Here is a 19947-nt window from a genome sequence, read left to right as displayed (position 1 = left end):
TTTTACTCAAGTTATAGCTTGCACAGACGGACGGACGGACGGACGGACAGACAGACATTCGGATTTGAACTCCACTCTTCACCCTGATCACTTTGGTATATATAACCCTATATCTAACTCGTTTAGTTTTGGGTGTTACAAACAACCGTTATGTGAACAAAACTATAATACTCTCTTTAGCAACATTTGTTGCGAGAGTATAAAAATTATAACTTTTGGAGAAAAATTTATCGCTGGAGAGTTTGCTGGCAAGAAATCGGAATATTTTGAAAAAAAGGATGTCAAATGAAATGCAAAACGTCAATACTATATTCTTAGATTTGGCTTTATACGATCCGGTCATCCGGTTTCAGACATTTGTCCCCAGTTCATTTAAAGCTTTTAGTCATAAATAAATTTGTCATCAGCAAGAACTGTAACGATTGTATGAAATATTTGATTTCTCTTTGGCATAATTGTATGAAGATGGTAAGAATGAAAAATGAAAGTTTTAAACTCTTTGTTTTGTACTTTGACTACATATGATGAGAAATATATTTATTATTTAGTAGAAACACGTTTTATTTCAAACGCTAAAACATATTTCTTTATTTTTCTAACAACTGCATATAATTTTTCTAGCTTAAAATGTTTTGTGTTTACAACGTCAATTACTATATGTTGTTATTGTTGTAGCAGCAATTGCACAAAATATTTCGAATAGATAATCTGTATTAATTTAAAAGAGTATTATAGCAGCTTAAGCTCCACCCAGTAGCGCAGCCAAGACATTTTTGTAGTCGCCCGATGTTTCCGCCTGATAAAATATCAAAATTTTATATGTAAATGTTTCAAAATAACATTAAATACATAAATATCTATATGCACATTTTAACACAAATTCACAAAAATGAAATAATGCTGTTAAAAGTATTGGCATAGATGTGTTAACAATATTTTGTTTATATTTGAAGCATTCAAGAGTTAAGCATTGCATTAATAACTATATATTTTTAAGTGCGTGTGGTTTGATGATATTTATAAATGTTATTTTTTTATAATAATTATTTTAAATATTGATATGTAGAAGTTGTTGTGTTTTAAAAACTATTTTATAATGAAAAAATGGATTATTTGAATATAAATTGTGTTATTTCCTTAGTTATATTTGTTTAGTTTAAGTCACATGTATAAAGTCAATATTCAATATAATTATTTGTGCAAATCGAATACTTACTTCCTACATAACGGTACATTCATCAAACAACACAACAATAAAAATATGAAAAAACGAAAGGAAAGGAAACATATTTATGTATTTTAGTTACTAAAATTTACTACATGTAGCGCACCATTATATTTAACTAGTTTCAGAAGAAAGCTAATTGGTTTCAGTAACTTTACATATGTAAATACTCAGAAAATAAAAATATTTACAAATACGGTGACCGACGTAGAATAGTTGTTAGAAATATTATTTTTTTTAAATAACAGTTACTAATCTCGAGCGAAACCTTTTTGGTTTAACCTTATCACTCCATTTATAAAGAAAACAACAGAAAAATTTTCAAAATATTTGTGAACTATAAACTCTTAGGACAATGAAATCACATTCAGATATATAAACACCCAAACATACAAGATCGTTTAAAATTCTTAGTCACTTTTAATAATATGATGTTTGTGCGCCTCTGGATATTTGCTAAAAATATATTCATATATACATACATATATTTATGGAATTTGGTCAGTCAAATACAATAACACAGAGCATATCTTCCAACTTAAAGAAGCTTAAAGCTTAAAAGCGTTAACCTTAAATTTGATAAAAAGCGCAGAAAGCTTTGAGCAAAGCGAAAGCTCCAGAATCTTGCTCGCATGTGCCAGAGAAGTCTCATATAATTCAAAGTTCACTAAAGGATCAGGATAACTTTAATGCATAACCACTTACCGATAATTGGTGATAGTTCTAAACTAGCTTGCTTTAAGTGCTCTTATTGCTACGGTAGTTTCGCTTTCTTACTATTTTACACTGATAAATGCCTGCAAATTGCTTTACAAAGGAGGCTTGCAGCAGCCACACATTGCACTTGTACACTTGACAAATAAACCAATGCATAACATTGCATTCATATTTATTTCACTTATTTGCATATTAGCACACACAGATTTTCTATATTTATGCTAAACAACATTATTATTTCACTATTTTTGCACAATTATCACGATTTTCTTCGATTGCAACACGGCGCGAAAGCATATACGGAACTGACGAAATGGCGGCGGAACTTTTCGAAACGCAAGCTTGCACTTCTTCGCATAAGTGGATATTGTGGAATGTGTTGTAAATTTATCTACTGATTGTGAATACACCACTTAAGACTTGTGCGCAAAAAATGTAACTCTGCGCATTGTGGAAGTTCCGGCGCCAAAAGCCAACGCTTGTCAGTTCCGAACTTTTATTCGCGTCGCGTGTGCGGCTAATTTGTGAAATCCGTGAATATCGTGTAAAATATTGGTAAAAAATGCAATTTTGTGCAAAGTCCTTGCATATTATTAGTTCTAATATCTGGTTAAGTGAAATAAATATCGCGGCAGCAATATTCAATCGATTTTTCGGTGAGTAAATAAGTAAAGTGCGTTCGTATAGAAACAAGTGCGTGCGAAAGCGGTTTGCTTATGGAAAATAAGAGAACATTTGTGTGTTTATGCTGTGATAGAAAATGGTAAATGGAATACAGCAAAAGTGAGGTTAGTGTTTTATAAGGAATATATTAGTACGTAGAAATTTCTTTGTGCGCCACCATTTTATTATAATTTTATTGTTATTGCTAATCTGTAAGGCTACCTATGATCCTGTTGTTAGTAAAAAGCTCCATAGTTTGCAGCTTTATGCTTTTTGGAAAAGCTTTAGTAACAAAGCGCAGCTTTTTGGTCTCGCCGGAAAATAAATTTTCTTCCGCACTTTGCATGAAATTGTCTGCATAGTTTTAGGCGACTCTACTTGTATGGAATATCAACTCTTTTATATTTTATGCTATCTGCACAGTGAGCAATTTGTTGCAGCTTCTGAACAGTTTGAAAGCTAATGTAGTACTATTTGAAATGATGAATTTGATTACAATTTTAAAGCGATTATAAATGATAGATCGATTATACATACATTATGAACGAGTTTTTCATAATTTTTATAAAAAAATATTTAAGTTAGTTAAAAATTTAGGTTAGGAACGTTCTCAAACTAATTTTTTAATGTGACACTATATTATTTTTCATTTCTATAGGACCCTATTTTTGTATTTTAAAAGAAAGTGGATGCATCAACTTTGAAGAACTCTAAAAAATTAAAAAAAAAATTATAAAGTAGTCATTCTATTCCAACTGTTGTAGAATTCAAATCTAAGTATAAAACTTGTCTACCAAATTTTAACGGTACTATAGCCGTTTAGAATCGGATATTACTGAATCAACTCAAAATCTGAGTAAAATCTTTTCCACCGAAAACATTTTACATTTTCGAAACGACTTTGTGGACTAAAATCAAATCTTCTGACACTAGTTAAGTATAATGGTGTTCTATACGCTTCGTCGAGTTCACTTACCACAATAGCACTGTACAAAGTACGATCGTAGATACGTTCGAATTCGTCTTTAATAGTACCCAAATCGATTTCCGAGCGACTGACAATCAAACGTATGAGAGCAGCATCATTTGTGCCGGCTCCATCCATTGCTTTGTAAAGTTGATTGGCGAAAAAGGCGGCCGGTGACTGCACACATTCGACTGTATAAGCAAACAAAAATGTGTAAAATTAAACCGGAAGTAAAGAAAATAGTAGATACAATCACACAATATGTATGTAAATACCTTAGGGTGGTCCTTAACTGAATGAAATTAACTGTTTTGCACAACCACGGTCGATTATACGTCATTTTGGTCTCTAATGAGCTTTCATAATATATTCTGAATACTGATTAATCGACAATAAGCAATAATCGGGACGCAAATTCATTTTTAATCTGTTCGCACTTAATAGTATTAAAACATTATTATTTTATAGTTGATATTGTTAAGAACCACCCTAATACTCATATATACAAACTCACTGCATATAGTCACCAATAAAGATATGAATCAGTCAGCGAGACTATTAGCACTTACCAATAGCAATCATGGCATCGTGCAACGCACCATCCATCTCATGTTTGATCGCCTGTTCAATTGTCTGTCCAGACAGTTCTTTGTACCGATCGAAGATGAGCCGCAACTGTGCGAAACTGCTGTGCGACATAATGCGATTGAAGACCTCTTCATCGGTGCCGAGTTTCTCCTCACCAGCCGCATACAATGCCTCGGCATCTTCTTGCGCCTTTCCGGCATCAATTGTGCCAACGGGATCGCGCACACCAGTTACAATCAAGGTCAACAGACGTCGAAAATGTCCCGAAGTTTCACTACACATTTGCTCCGCCAGCGGTCGGTCATATTTCGCCTCATAAGCGCCTACTATTTCCCGCATCTCCTCATTCGTTTTAGTGCACAGTATTTCGACGAGTGTCTCCTCATCTGTGCCCATGCCGGCCATAGCCTCATGTAACTGCTTGCATAAATACTCCACGGGTGGTGTCATTAAGGCCACAATCACATCTTCAAATTTACCACCCAATTCGCTCTTCAAGTCATCGACCAAGTCACGCCCGAATTCCGTTTCGAATTGCGCCTTAATTTGCTGCCGCTGTGCATTGGAGCGCGCAGTGAGCAAGTTGATGATCTCCTCCTCGTCCGTGCCGAAACCTTTCATGGCGGCGCGCAGTGCCTGCGCATCGGCGGAGGCATCAAATGGGGCGGTGGGCACTACAGTGGGAGTTGGCTAACAAGAAACAAGCGCGTTGAATTATACTCGTATGATGACGCATCGCGTGGAATGCGGTCGAATTTAAGTGGGTATAAAATCAATATGTCAACCACATTGTCTCTACAAACATTTTCATATTTACTCACTTTGTAATCCATTTTATTGCTGGGAATGTTCTTTAAATTGCTTTAATTTATATTAAACTCGAATATTTGTGGATTCCGGCAGAATTATACTTTCTTTAGACTTTGTCACTTGTTTACTTCTCAAAAGCTATTAAACGACTGAATACCAGCTACATTCATTTAACTGCTCGTACGTTGAATGGAAGCTCTCGCTCACTGATGCACATATGTATTGGATGTATGTTTGTACTACAATATAGTAGATATTGTTGTTAGGAATGCAATAATTACACTCGTCGCTAAGATAGTCGATTCATCGCGCTTGTTTTTTGTTTGGCCCCCAATAAGGCGTGTTTGTACGAAAGTTATAATAATTTGGGTAGAGCGCCTGTATCATATACCTATGCATATATATATGAACCTAAGTGTTCATTTTCTATATTTAATCGCCGACTGCACGCTACCAAGAATACCAATGACTTTAAGTTAGATAATATTTTAATTCACATTTGAATAGCTGTAAATGGTTAAAGCTTTCTATGTCCAAAAATACACTCGAGGGTGGACCTTACCTTTTATTATTTTCTTATGTTATTAAAACATCTGTTTTCGATAATATTTGTTCTTAATCCAACGAGGTTCGCGTCCACTAACACAGCGTAGTGATCTCTTTTGAAAACTACTTTTTTATAATTTTGGGGGTTTTGTCTTATAAAGCGAGAGCTATAGTAGTCTCGGACACAACGATGGCATATCTATTATACATATACCCCGATTCTATAATTTTACATAACAACTAAAGTTGCTTTAAGCCAGCAACTAGTAAGGTAATCTGTTCCATATCACTTTGTAATCCTTTAGCAATATGCATAATATCATTATCCCAATATCAACTATGTATGTATATACCTTATATCCCTAGCAGACACAAATTGCTGATTCACTCCACTAAACCTATTAATTATTATTTTTTATTAACTAAAGATGCTCGCAAATTATAAACTCGACTTCCAAGCGATGGGAATAACAATGTATTGTATTCGATTTCTTACTTTAATTATATTTGTTGATTTCTAATAAGAAATTAACAATATTTGTTTATATTTAAACATTGAAAACGTAATTACATATTCTCATTATTAAATGCATTAACGAGTTTAAATGGCTTCTAAAATTGGTGAATTAAAAAGTCCAACATTTCCTAATATGCCGACTACTGATCGCTGGTATGTTGGACTCAAACTTAAGAAGCTAATGACGATGGGAATATCGACTACCGATCGCTTGAGAGTTGAACCCGTGCGTAAGAAGCAACAGGTTAGATTTTAAAAAGGGTATTTCAATAATAAAACAAAACGGTTTGGAATATCAATGACATTCTTCATTCCTGTGAAAGTACATTTGATGCTGTACATATATAATGGAACTCGATTTCTTTTAAATGGCCACCACGGACATTCGCTGTGTGGCGCCGTCTATATCATCCAATTCGGGCCAAAAATATTCGGTTATCATTGAGCGGTTGCGATTCCTAATCACAGTAATGTGCCAGTCTTGATCATCACAGAAGAAGTACAGCCTAATGACCTCGCCAGCCTATAAACCGCACCAAACCGGGATGCAATGGTGACTCAGATTGGTGACCCATAACTCATATTTTGCTTATTGACGAAGCCATTCAGCCAGAAATGAGCCTTATCGCTGAAGATGATTTTTCGATGAAAATCCGGATCATTTTCAAGTTGTTGCCCAGCCCAACTCACGAGCATACGAAGATTCTTGTGGTCAAGCGGCTTCAGTTCTTGCGTCAATTTGATCTTGTAAGGATGTAGGTCAAGTTCTTTTCGCGGAATTCACCACAATGACGTCACATAGATGCCCATCGCTTGAGAACCACGTGTGAGAGACTGACTTGGGTCTTTCACAATTGATGCACAAGCGGCAGCTATATTCTCGTCACTACGGCCACTTCTTTGTCTCACTGGCACGTGAACATTTTGTGCTGTGCCTGTGGGTTTAAATTTTTTTCCACTCTTACATCGAGCGCTACCGAATTTCGGTAGTACATTTTAATACTTTCGACTCGTTGTTGGATCGTATATCTTTCCATGATGAAATGACAAAGCTTGCTGAAGAGAAATGTCAAAAGATCGGGTAAAAATATGGCGTCGTTTGCTGTCTATCGGTCTACTTTTGTAGTGCCCGTTTGAAAAACCCTTTAACTCTAGCAACTATTTTCTAACATTGACAGAAAACAGAAAGCTCGCGAATCATAACCAATAGGCCTCACTTCAGTTAAGAACAACCGTATATAATAGTTTACAGTTCAAGGATCGATCAAGTTCGATCTGCTTATTCATTGCATCTGTGGTTGATATGGACCAGCATACTTGATAATGCTAATAAAGGTCCAAGGCCAAAATACTTACATTGCGTATAAAATGCGAACGTCGAGATGTCAAAGCTGTATACCTTAGCTTTGAAGTGGGCGATAAGCTAGATGCAATTCATCTAAGCTAAAGATATATAAGAGTTTTGAAGAATTTGAGAAGCAAAATATATTGAGCCAAATCTAAAACATCAACTGTTTCAGGTTCCTCCTCACCTTTTATTCTATTTCAATAGATGAGCTTAAAAACTGCTTTCGTATAGTATTAACTGTAGGAAATATACTCATTTACTTCAACAAAGTAAAAACATGAAATCCGAAGCTTTCGTAAATAATTTCGTAATTTTCGTAATTGTTTTAGAACGTTCTGTAATTTGCAGACTCTTTGGGTGTCTCAGGACTGGCTCTAAACTGTAAACTCATTTCGGAATCATATAACCGTCAAACATATTCCGTTTCCATTGATTTCTCTCTACCGAAGCATCGACATTATTCTGAACTTTCGTTAGATCCCAAAGTCAACAACTACTGAAAAGCGACTACTTTGCCCATAACAACAACAAATAGGAATAAAGTAAATAATAGCATTATACGTTTTCAGCATAAATTTTCTTCATTTATATTTATATATCGTTTCTCAATAAATCTTTATACTTTAAATATACGTAAATATTCATATTAGTTTTACTTTAGTATTTATTTGCGCTCACACATTTAAGCTGCCTATAAAACGTACTCCCTTTCCTGTTTTTAGTTGAGATTTGAAAACGATAAAGTTTTAATTATATAAATACGTATAAAACACAGAATAAAATTTAGAAAAAATTCAAAAGAAGATAATACTACTAAAGCACAATTTTATTGAAAAATAAGAAAATTTAAATTAATTAATACTTAGTACTCAAGCACTGCTTTCTTACAAACAAGCGCGAGCATTTTACAATTAAAAAAAAAGCATTAAATGTTTTAATTTTTTTGTTTTGTAAAAATCTTTTAACTTATTGTTGTATGTAGATACAGAGGAATTAGTTACAAATTATATGTGCATAATTCATTAAATGAATTGTTCAAGACCTTTCCTTTGACAACGCAGCTAATATTACTGTTACTTCACATACATATTAAGTCGCCATAGTAGTAGGTTATCAATTAAGTCTTTTTGGAAATCAATATATTTAGCATTATACCACGCAATTGTGAATGCAATATTTTTTTGTGTATTGTGTTGCTTTGTTTTGATTTAAACATCATCGCTTTGATTCATTTTGAGCTCATTGAGTGTCGCATTGAAGCGCGACCATTCATCACGTGACGGCTGCGCTAAATGGTCGGTGACATCGTAAACGTACAGTTTGCCTGTATCATCGCCGATAGTCACGTGCAGACCAGACGGTGTCCACGATACACGATTAAGCGCTGGCGCACCTGCAACCATAACCGATGCTGTGGGTACTTCAGTATCTTGATTTAGATTCCATAAATCAAGACGACCGCTACCATCGACAGCAGCAAAGAGTGCCGGATGAATGGGCGACCATGCGACATCCATGACATAGTCTGAATTATCTTCGAATGAGTATAAGGGTTTAGTGTCCTAGAAACGATTGAAATGGAATTCATGTTAATATTATTATAAATGCTTAAGCCAGAGGTAACATTGCAACCAACCTTCATGGACCAGAGTTTAATGGTCCAATCGATGGAGGAAGTTAGGAAGAGATGTCCAAAGTCCGGCGACGATTGGTTGTAGTGTGTGGAGATGCCTGTTACCGGTCCCAAGTGCTTTTCGAAGACTTCATTTACGCCAGTGCGTGAACCATGACGACAAGCTGGTGGGAAGCAGAAAATTTATAATTTTTTATATTTAAAAGCAAACATCTACCGTCTGCCTCACCTGAGTACACATAACCATCCTCACTGCCCACCACCAAATTGTTAATCTCATTCGCCGGGAATGCCATACCAGTGACCGCAATTGATTTCGATGGACGTTGCTGTTGCAACTCCAGCGTGTCCTGTGGATGCGACAACATATCCAAACTCCATGAGCACAGCTTGCCATCCGAAGAGATCGAGATAACATTGTGAGCATTTTGTGTGCCAACAACTTGCAAACAATAGACTGGATGTGTATGTGCGGCTGCGCTTAGTGGTGTTCGTTGCATTGGTGTGCGTTTTTGCACACGATTATCCCAAAGCACAATCTGACCCGAGTATGTGCCGCCCAATATTATATTCGGATTGAATTTAGCAAAACATGTTGACATCACAGCGCTTTGACAGTGGAAAATATCCTCCGGTGTATGCTTCTTGTATTTCGTATTCCAAACCATAACAACACCGTCGGGTTCGTTGGGACTCTCCTCGTTGTTGTGATAGGAGGCCGCCACCAATTCCGGGAAATGTGTTGACCAATCCATGCAGGTGATGCAACGATTCTTCGACCAACGTTCGTCGTAGAACACCCGATTCAGGGACAAACGTGCGTGTGTCTTCTCGTCGTTCGTATCTTCATTGTCGCCGGCGCCAATGTAATCCGTATAAATGTCCACACTCTCGGAGAGTGCGCGCTCAACGATGCGACCGGCGCGTAGCATGAAATGTTGGAATTCATCGGTGAGTATGATCATCTGTTTCTGCTCCTCCGAAAGTTCCTTAACTGCAAAGAACATATTGAAATGAGCATAAGGAGATAATTTTATAGGTTATATGTGCATTTCTACTTACTCTCCTTTTTCTCCTCCTGCTCCTTCTTCTGCTCCAGTGGTGTTATGGCTGGTGCGACATCCTTCACCGTTGGCAGACCGTGCGTCAAGTAGCCGGGTGGCAACTTCGAAGTGAAACCATGCTCCAGATGTGGCAGCGAACTCTCTTCGTCATCTCCTTGGGCATCAAATGCAAGCACTGTTTAATGTACAAAACTAACACAGCTAGAGGAACATGACAATCGACAGAACAGGAACAATTCTACTTTCTTGCTCAATTGTAGCGCAATTCTTAATTTTTGGCTTTGTTTCGTTTTCATTTCTTTTTAGACGCGCCTCAGATTTTATTTGTTATATGCAAAAAGATTTAGTGTATTTTTGAGATTTTCTCTTACAAATCGGCAATATGTATATAATTGGCTTTTCTGCACAGCATGAATTTTAATGTTTAATATTCTTTTAAGTTTTCCAATTTTGAAAGTAAATTTTACTGTTGTTGCATGAAAGTGTGTAGAAAAAAGCAATTTCGTGCGCATTGTGAGTTTGTGTTATAGACATACGTACATAAGTGGGGTATTTACATTTATTTCTTTTATTTGTTTACTTTAACAAAAACCGCAGGGTTCGAAGGAGTGACATAACCTCAAAAAAATTAATTTTTTCTCTCCTTTTTTTGTAGTTTTGGTATAGTTTTGTTAACATAATAGAAAATATTTATTACAAAATGCTTGCAAATTGCTCGAGGGAGTTTAAAAACTTGTAAGACGCACACAAATTTATTTTTCATATTTTCTGTATTTTAATTAGGACTTTTAAGGAAATATTTAATTTGTGGTTATATGAAATTTCTGATGGGTCTAGCTTTATTTCATGATTTCACAAATGCAAGGAAATTAATTTAATTTATGGTGAGGAGGGAAAATATGTTAGGTTAAAAAATTATAAGTATGATAATGCTAGTCTAAATCGATGGAAGGATTAAAGTACACGTCTAGTGCAAAACAAGACATTTTCGATTTGGATTCGGAACTTTTTCACAAGTCGTTTTTTGAGTCCTGTTGCTGGCCGGTATTTTGAAAGAAGTTTGCAAAAACAAAAAACTAAATTTAGACTTTTGAATGGGGTTTCACCGACTCAATTCCAACTCCGTATTGCTTTTAACAGAGTTAAAAAATCTAATTATACATGTAAAATAATATTGATATATGTATATTTTTTTTTAATTATTCGACTAATAGGAAAAAATTCGGAAAATCATAACCTCAAATTCTTTAGACAAACCCCAAACACAAAGCTACGAAGTAGTACAAACACTTTCCATTCAATATTTAATCAATAATGCCAGCCTATTTTCTTGTTCGGTTCGCCAATCTCTAAAGTTTCTAAAAAATTATGATTTTTGTATATTTTTAACAACAAAAATAATTAAAATTCCCGAAAAAAAATCTTATAATTTTCCTTAATTAACATAAAAAAAATTAAAATTCCTCAATTTTATTATTTCCTTCTAGAATATTGTATAAAATTCCAATTTCTTGCTATCAGTCTCGATTTTGTGGGCTTAGAAAATGATATTTATGGCGGGAAAACGGCTTAGCGTGCAAGGTGAGTGAAAAAGATAAACACAAGTAAATATATAAAGCTTGCAAATATGTTAAAGATAATCCAATATGTATGTTATAAGTGAGGTAATGAATGGTAAACGTCACAAAACAAAGAGCAGAAAAATACTAACAGGTTCTTGCAACGCTGTGGTATTACGCATACATATATGGAAATGTATAAAAAAATTAATACAATTTTTGTTTTTGTAAAAATTTCAAAATATTTAAGAGAAGTTAAACTTGAACTTTTTAATTTAATTAAATTTTACCGTTAAAAATCCATTGAGTTATATATTAAAATGTGTAATAAAAAAATCACTTTAGTAACAGTTGTTATTCAAACTTTAAACTAATAAAAAACACATTTCTTAAAACTTTGTTGTTATTTTTTAACAAGTGTTAGGTGTTATCACTGTGTGTGTGCTTGGTTGTGAGTTGTAGTAAGTCTGCGCAAAAAATGCATTGAGATTAGATACACTGTACAAACTATTATTATTATTATTACTTTGTTGTTGTAAATTTTACATAACACTTTAAACTTAATACATACATAAAAATATATTTAAAATTAACTCTAACTTTTGCTGTGTGAAAGTCTGTGGAAAAAAATCTGTACACAGCAAATAATTGCCGTTTGTATGCATGTATATGTGTTTATTGTTGCTATAAATAATGTACACAAGAGCCAATTAAACATATGTAAAATTGTAATAGAGCGTGTATAAATTAAAGAAATATTTTTGTTCATTATAATATTTAAAATACAATTATTTTGCTTATCATATTCACGTTTCTCCACCCAATTTATATTTCAAATATCTGTATATAACCTAAAAAACAAGATTTTGAAATACCATTTTTGGTTGATTTTTTTTATATATATATGTAATATGTATACATGGTGTATATGCAAATAATGCAGTGCATCGCCTAAAACGGGACAGACCAAATAAAGCGTCCGATGTAGGAAAATATATGTATGTATATTTGTTTTTGTATACACTTTGCTTTACAACATTTGAGGCATGTGGGTGTGGAAAGCGCGATGAATGGCCAAAGAGATAGTTAGATTGTGGTTACTTATTTAATAATGGCTTCTAAAAGCGTGAGCGTGATTTGCGTTTGTATAGAGAAAGCACCAGATGAAAGAAAATATTTATTTTTTTTGAATTTTTGAAGTTTTTTGTTTACGTTTAATATGACTAAAAGCAATGTATTTATGTATGTGCATACTGATATTGCGAATTATTATGATATAGAATGCATGAATTTGTCGAAAATTTATTGGTTCTCAAAAACAATTAAGTTTCAAAACAGTTTAAGGTTTTAAAATGATTTTTTCTTTAAATATATTAATACATACTTATGCTTTCAACCCTATAAATTAAAAATTTCTTAATATTCTGACAATAAAAAACGAAGTTGTCAAGTTAATTTTGATGTATTGTTCGAAATTAAGATCAAAAATTATGAAATCATAAATTATTTAAGTAAAATAGAAAGAAATTATTTGTTTTAAATATTTATTGTTACATAGTATGTCTATAAAGCCTATGCTTGTGTTATGTAAATGTTAATATGAAAGACTTAAGCAGCGAACCTGTTGTTTTTATTAATGTTTTTTTTTTCCTAATTTATTATCAATTCATAATTTTTGCTATTTGTAATTTTGAAAAAAAAAAATTACGAAAAAATAAGAAACTAGTTTAATCCATTTACCGTTATTATTAAAAAACTTCATGAAGAAAATATTTGATATTAATTTTATTTTTTTTTTATTTTAAAATTTCTTTTAAAGGTCTCTCAGTTTGCCAGCAGTTTCATTTGCTGCAATTAATATTTCATAAAAAATATTATTTTTTAATTCTTTTTTTTTTACATTTACTAAAAAAAATTTCTTGTTTATCTATAAAACCAAAAGACAAACTTTATATTAATAATGGTTATAAACTCAAGTATGTGATGTGATATTCCTTAATCTCACTCTATAAAGCCTTATCTTTATATTTTTCAATAAATAATATTATTTTTTTTTTTACAAAACTATACAAGTATGCTATTTGACTATTAATTTTGGAAGCACTCTAGTCCTCATAAATAATACTATATATATAATTTTTTCAATCCAAGAGTTAAATATAATTATTTATTTCAATACCTATTCCTTTACAATTTTTCAATACTTTATTTGCACTATTTTATTTACTTTGTTAGCTATATTTATAAATATTAATTATAAAATGCGAGTGTGTAGTGACTGCATGAACAATATACATATTAATGACAAAGAGTAATTTCGGCGTTAATGATTCATATACAGGATGCACTTGGTGGTTTGGGACAAAACGAGGAGGAGGAGCGAGGCTTAAAAGGAATTTTAGTTTGCACAGTTACACGTATTTTTTTTACTCAGAAGCAGTTATGTGTTAAGGCAGCAAATAGCTTTTTTAATTTGAATTGCATATTAAATTAGATTAGATCTTGCTTCAACTGGCAATTTCAGCAACACTTAAATCTTATACAAAAAAATCTTATTACTTAAATCAAGAACGGCCTATTTACCAACAGCTAAAACTGTAATTTCGCTTTTAAGGCTTTTTTGGTTTTAATTTGCATTTTAGTTTCTTTTTCGTAGAGAATTTGTCACGTTCCTATTTTGCTTCATGTCGATCCGCTACTGTTATAAAATATTGGAGCAGATGTTACCTACCTGTGAATTCATCCTCCCACTCTAAACCCGGATTTAGATTGTATTCGTCTTGAAAAATATACAGAATAAAGATGATATTGAAGTAAATTTTTGATATTTTTCGCTAGATTTTTTGGTTTAATGTTTTTGTTTTTAAGTAAAAAAAAAAACGTATTATGTCGAGTTGCAAATTAAGTAAATTATGAAATCCCCAAAATGCTTAGGAGACACAACTGTTACAATATTTTAATTGTGGAAAAATATATGTTTAAATATTTTTATATTTCAATTATTAAGGCATATAAAACATTGAATTAGATTGTTTGAAGCAAACAGAACGTGTTGATCGTCCGCTAACTAAAAAAAAATAATAACTAACTTTTACAGTTTTAGAGCGTAGACTCATATACTATATAATAATATTTAAGGTATTAGCATGCAAGAGATTTATTTTAAATTTATTATTATGTACACTTTGTGATTTAATGCACACAAAAACAAATGAATAATCAAAGCCCTTCCAGCAAATGTTAACAATTTTGTTTTTGTAATGAACACATTTGTAATGATTGGTATACGAGGGGAGTATCTAACAGTATAATGAACTAAAAGCTAGGCTTGACATACGTCATTGTATGGCAAAATAATATTATAATTTGTTTTTTAATATTTTAATATTGTTATAGTATATGTAATGATTACTTTTAAAACTTAATGCATTCTTCTGCCGTTTACTAACTGAAAATGTACTTACAAAATTCAATATTTATTAAGCTACGTTTTTGTTTTCCAAACTTATAAACAACGAATATTATGTCGATTTACCAAATCGAAATCATAAAATGGGTGGAGAAAAAAAATTATAATGTGAATCGATTATACAGGCGAAAACTTAAAAATACGTACGTTTTAATGGGTTAAGATGACCCACGTGAACTATCAATTTGCACAAAAAGAGTAAAAAAAAAAACGAAACAAAAAATATTTAGCTACAACTACGACTTAATTATTCACTTGAAAGGAAAAACAATTTATTATATGAAAGAAATTTTATAATTATAGATTAGAAATGTACTAAGTAAGATAGAAAATTATAATTATGACTATACACGCGCAGATACACATTCAGAGTTCGTGCACACTTGAAGATATATACATGATATGTTTCATAAATATTGCTAAAAGTTATTTAATACACAAAGTAAGTAAACAAAACTCACCATAATAATCCGTAGCATGAGCTAGAATCAAAATGAAAACAAAATATGATAAGAGATATTGTTAGATAAGTGTTTTTAAAGTGTGAAATATTATAATAAAATAAAAAATAAAAAAAAATAAAATAAAATAAAAAAAAAATAAAATTAAATAAAAAAATAAATAATATAAAGCTGTTAAAATTATGAATTGAAGTGGCAAAGTGTCTCGACATAATAACTAAACAAGAAGGGTGTAAAGTAAGAACTTGTAAATACCAAAAAGTGCTAAATAGCTGGGCATGTGCACATAATTTGTAGAAAAATAGCCAAATGCATGTGAGAAATAAAGTTACCAAGCGTTTTTTTTTTTTTAATTTTTTATGTATAATTTTTTTTTTTTTGCAAAAAATAATTTTTTATTGTAAAAATAATTTTTTGGTTAAAATATTTTTTTTTTTATAAAATATTTTGTAATTTTTTTTTTCATTTCAATTTGGATTTGCTGAAATAATAAATACCAGTACCTTTGCGTGGTCTCCACCAATCCTCCATGTATCCTGATAGAGGTGAGGAGTGGCAAGAAAGAACTGTATTTGTTATTTAATTTCATTATGATTTTCTGTTCAAGTTTTGCATACAAGTAATTTGTAGGGGTAACTCAATGTTTACGGGTTATATAGCCGAATGAAAATGCATGTGTTTATATATTGAGTATATAATAGCACTGCAATGCGTGATAGTTGAAGCGCATACTGTGTTCTTCATACATATATGTGCTTAATAAAGTGTTTCATAACTAAAGTACATGCGTAGATAGATAGTATATTACTACTTCTGTATGCAAAACATGCGCCCATACACATTTACAACTTTTATATTCACGTAATATATTTGTGTAAATTATGTATGAGAATTTACAAATATATTTCTAGCGCATGTAGTACCAATTTTTGTTGTGGTGCGTGTATAGCAGGAGAACAGACATATTTCAGTGACAAATTGTAGGTTAAGGCAATATTTTGAAGTATGATATGTGAAAGTAATGAATTTTGAAGTTTAAAATATACTTTCTGATAATAAGGATGTATTAAATATTATGGAATTAGCAAGAAATTCCTATGATATTTTCGCCTCTACTAAAATATATGTTATTCAACCGCAATGGGCACATAGTAAACTTAAAGCAAATAAACATATATAATTAGAAACGAATACACCATAGCGGAGTTTAACTTGTTCATAATGAGCACTAAATGATATTCTAATATTTTATAATAAAAGTTTAAGCAATATATGAAAATATATCAACTTTGTTTTCGCATAATTGGTAACATTGAACAACAAAAACAAACAAGTGCGTGCACATATTTGTAGTACCCACCATCACGTTCGTGTCCACCGGTGCTGGTGGTTTGCGTTTGCTTCGAATACACCAGTGTTTCTTTTGGTGGAATGTTGGTGGCCTGCACGTTGTAAACACTCAAATTCAAAGGTTGCTTTTTACCAGCGCTGCAGTAACAAAATTAGCGTATGAAAAACAATGTTACATTAATTATTTCAAAATGTTTACTATGAACAAATACTTACCCGACACCATTCATATTTGCTTGCAGACTTGCGTCCGGCGTTTGCGTGTTAGAATTGTCCGATGTTAGCGAATTAACGGATGACAAAGAAGACAATACCTCCGAAACGGGCGCAACTCCCAGTGATGACAGCATTTCATCCAAATCTCTGTTTATAATAATAATATATAGCTTTTATTACAAAAATGCTGCTGTGTGGTTTTCACTTACTTTCTCTGATCCTTATCGATGCCAACACCACCACCTATGCGGCCAGCCGCTTCCTCCATATCCTTCATCTCCTTCTCACGTCTACGACGATCTTTCTCCTCACGGAGTGCGGCCAATTTGGCCTTTTTACGTTCCAATTCAGCTTTGCGATCCATGCTGCAAGTGGTTGCCTTTGCTATTTCAGTTTAACTCCAATGTTGAGTATTTAGTTTTCGCAGTTTTAACTACAAAGTTTTAGACATAAAATTTTAGTCGAAGAAAATATGAGTGTACGGAAATAAGTTCATTGTAAAGAATGCTAATAAGTTGCTGATTTGATGATGTCATTTGCATGTAAATTATTTTCTCCATATTTGACACAATACAACGTATTTGTTTAATTCGATCCTTTGTCTTCAAAACACTTTTATAGGATTGAGTGTGTCAAAAAGAATAACTTTTTATTAAATATTAAAATTAAAATACATATTTTCACTTCGGACAAAGTTAGTTAAATCACCGAGATTTGACGAGTGGCAGAAAATCAATATTGAAATATTTCGCGTTTTACAATTCAAGATTCGTAAGCTTGATAAACGTAAGCACAATTAATGTGCCAATAAATAAATACCTTATTCTCACGCTTGTTATTAATTTATATGTATATTTTAGCAATTTAAGTACTTAAATTAACATTTTCCACTAAAATATTTCTCCGATTTTCTCCGTCTGAAAATTACTCACTTTATTGGTGTTGCCAGCGTTGAATGAAAATGACAGAAGTAGAAAGTGAAAAATAACTCAGTGTTTAGAAACGATTAACAAAGGCGGCCATTAAGCAATTGCTAAATTCATGTTATTATTTATATATATACAATGATAAATAATTTTCTAAATATTGGCGTAGAAATCCAGTTGAAACAAATTTATTACTTACAAAGTTCGCAGTTTTGTATTGTCTGTACTGAATAAACTTATTTTTTCAAATTTTTTTAAATATTATGGTTTTGTAGGTAAGTTGAACTGCTATAACTCGAAGTTCTCCATGACTCGAAGTCTTGAATTGGCAATAGATGTTAAATTTCATACAAATTACCTTCCATAACTCGAACTCTCTCGTTCTTGAAGTTTTTTTTTTGGATTACGGTGATTCGAGTTACGGAAGTTCAAAAATATTTATATTTCGTAAAAATATCAAAATAATAACTTCAATTGAGCAAAAAAAATAAAAAATTTAAATTTATACTCTATCTGTGATCAAAATGCCTACGTTTCATTTCAAAAGACGTATTTTCATTTAATATTTTCAGTTTTTAATTTAAAATATAAAATCACAAGCAAATAATTAATTAAATTTTCTAATTTGCTTTATGTTTAGTGAATACCCACTATTTACAGTTGCAAATTAAGGTAGACAACTGTAGACAACAAAAACGAATGTCAGCACAAAAGAAACACGGTGCAAAACAAAAGATTTTGAGACATTTTCCAATTGGAATATTGGTCCCACTGCAATCAAAGCCAACTTCATGCTGATTGGACTTTCGTGGAATGTGGAACGCCCAGTTATGTGGATAACGTTCATACCGAATGTTGAACGGATTTGGCCGTATTAGTTCTGTTGACGCCGTCGTGAAAAAACGTTTAGTCGACGCGGTGTTACTGGAAGTTAAGAAAAAGCAAAAAAAGTGGTTAGAGAGCAGAATTAAATAAAAAATTTAGTGTATAAAGAACAAAAAGTACTATATTAACGACGCTTGCGGGCAAAGCTAACAGCACATAAAATGTAATAGCAGCACAAATCCAAATTAGTAAATTTAAAATTTAACGTATATACATATGTACATCCACAAATATTACATTTAAGTTATTTCGAATGCATGGTGCTGGTGTGTGAATTGCAAAAAGACAACAAGAACAAAATAAGAATTTTTAATTGGATAAAAAAACTGAGCTATCCAATTCGTGTGTTACACCACGGCAACAACAGGAAAAGTAGTAGTAGCAGTAGCAACCACCGTCGCCATCGTCGACGTCGTACCTTGACGTGCAGCGTTGCGTCGCTGCTGCCAATGTACGGGTGTTTTTACTATATTTGTATATATTGCGGGGGGTAAGATTCATAACTTCCAGCGCAGCTAGTGAACACGTTTATTTGAAGTTTAGAGTAGAGTTTAGAGAAGTGCAAAACAATATATTAAATCATATTTAAACATATGGATAATTTATATGTTAAAATGAAAGAGATTTCGTAACTATATGCCAACTTAACAGCTAGTTGTTAAAGTTAACGTGAAAATGAAATAATCTCAAGTCTCATACGGTATTGCTGGCTTTTGTTGAGTTTTCTATTTCTATTTTTAATGTGCTCAACTACCGACATTTCTACTGCTTTTGCTTGCGCAGTCGTCGCCTCTGCTGCAGTGACTGCCACTTATGTTAGCAGATTATTGTTGTTGTTGCCATTCATTGATTTTTCAACGTTCTTTGCCGTGCGAGAAGGCACACTTTAGCAACACGCTACTCGTAAAAACAAATTATTATTAAAGAATATTATGTATGCACAATGTAAAGTTGCTGTTGATGGCAGAGGAATAAAAATCCAAGCGGACAAATGTAGTGGAAG

The 19947-nt window shown here is 32.5% G+C and overlaps 3 protein-coding genes across 17 annotated transcripts in view; 1 reads left to right on the top strand and 2 right to left on the bottom strand.

Moving 5' to 3' along the window:
- Positions 1-558: 558 nt before the first annotated feature.
- On the bottom strand, positions 559-5143 carry LOC105218280 (annexin B10). The gene is made up of 4 exons (XM_011193766.3): positions 4982-5143; positions 4142-4850; positions 3582-3763; positions 559-796 (listed from the first exon to the last, which is right to left on the bottom strand). Exons 1-4 carry the CDS (start codon positions 4991-4993, stop codon positions 740-742), a joined length of 960 nt encoding a protein of 319 aa, XP_011192068.2. The 5' UTR covers positions 4994-5143; the 3' UTR covers positions 559-739.
- A 3031-nt stretch (positions 5144-8174) lies between these two features.
- On the bottom strand, positions 8175-18171 carry LOC105218278 (cytoplasmic dynein 1 intermediate chain). Of its 11 annotated transcripts, none has more exons than XM_054231123.1 (11): positions 18066-18171; positions 17343-17566; positions 17134-17280; positions 16928-17055; positions 16071-16103; positions 15568-15588; positions 14369-14416; positions 10077-10232; positions 9244-10008; positions 9018-9178; positions 8175-8943 (listed from the first exon to the last, which is right to left on the bottom strand). In XM_054231123.1, exons 2-11 carry the CDS (start codon positions 17495-17497, stop codon positions 8590-8592), a joined length of 1968 nt encoding a protein of 655 aa, XP_054087098.1. In that variant the 5' UTR covers positions 17498-17566; positions 18066-18171; the 3' UTR covers positions 8175-8589. The 11 variants fall into 11 exon arrangements, with proteins under 11 accessions (XP_054087098.1, XP_054087099.1, XP_028900000.1 ...); XM_054231124.1 differs by having other exon boundaries at positions 10077-10229; XM_029044167.2 differs by having other exon boundaries at positions 17953-18087.
- A 389-nt stretch (positions 18172-18560) lies between these two features.
- Positions 18561-19947, top strand: part of LOC105218300 (neurobeachin) — a 297208-nt gene continuing 295821 nt past the window's right edge. For all 5 annotated transcript variants that reach the window (XM_054231151.1, XM_054231148.1, XM_054231152.1 and 2 more), the window contains exon 1: positions 18561-19107. The gene's annotated coding sequence lies outside the window, so the exon portion shown is untranslated. The remainder of the gene's footprint in view (positions 19108-19947) is intronic.

The sequence above is a fragment of the Zeugodacus cucurbitae genome, chromosome 5 (assembly GCF_028554725.1).
Source record: "Zeugodacus cucurbitae isolate PBARC_wt_2022May chromosome 5, idZeuCucr1.2, whole genome shotgun sequence".
In the NCBI taxonomy this organism is placed as follows: Eukaryota; Metazoa; Arthropoda; class Insecta; order Diptera; family Tephritidae; genus Zeugodacus; species Zeugodacus cucurbitae.
The sequence above is the reverse complement of the archived record's forward strand: the minus strand, read 5'-3'. Positions and strand labels throughout refer to the sequence as shown.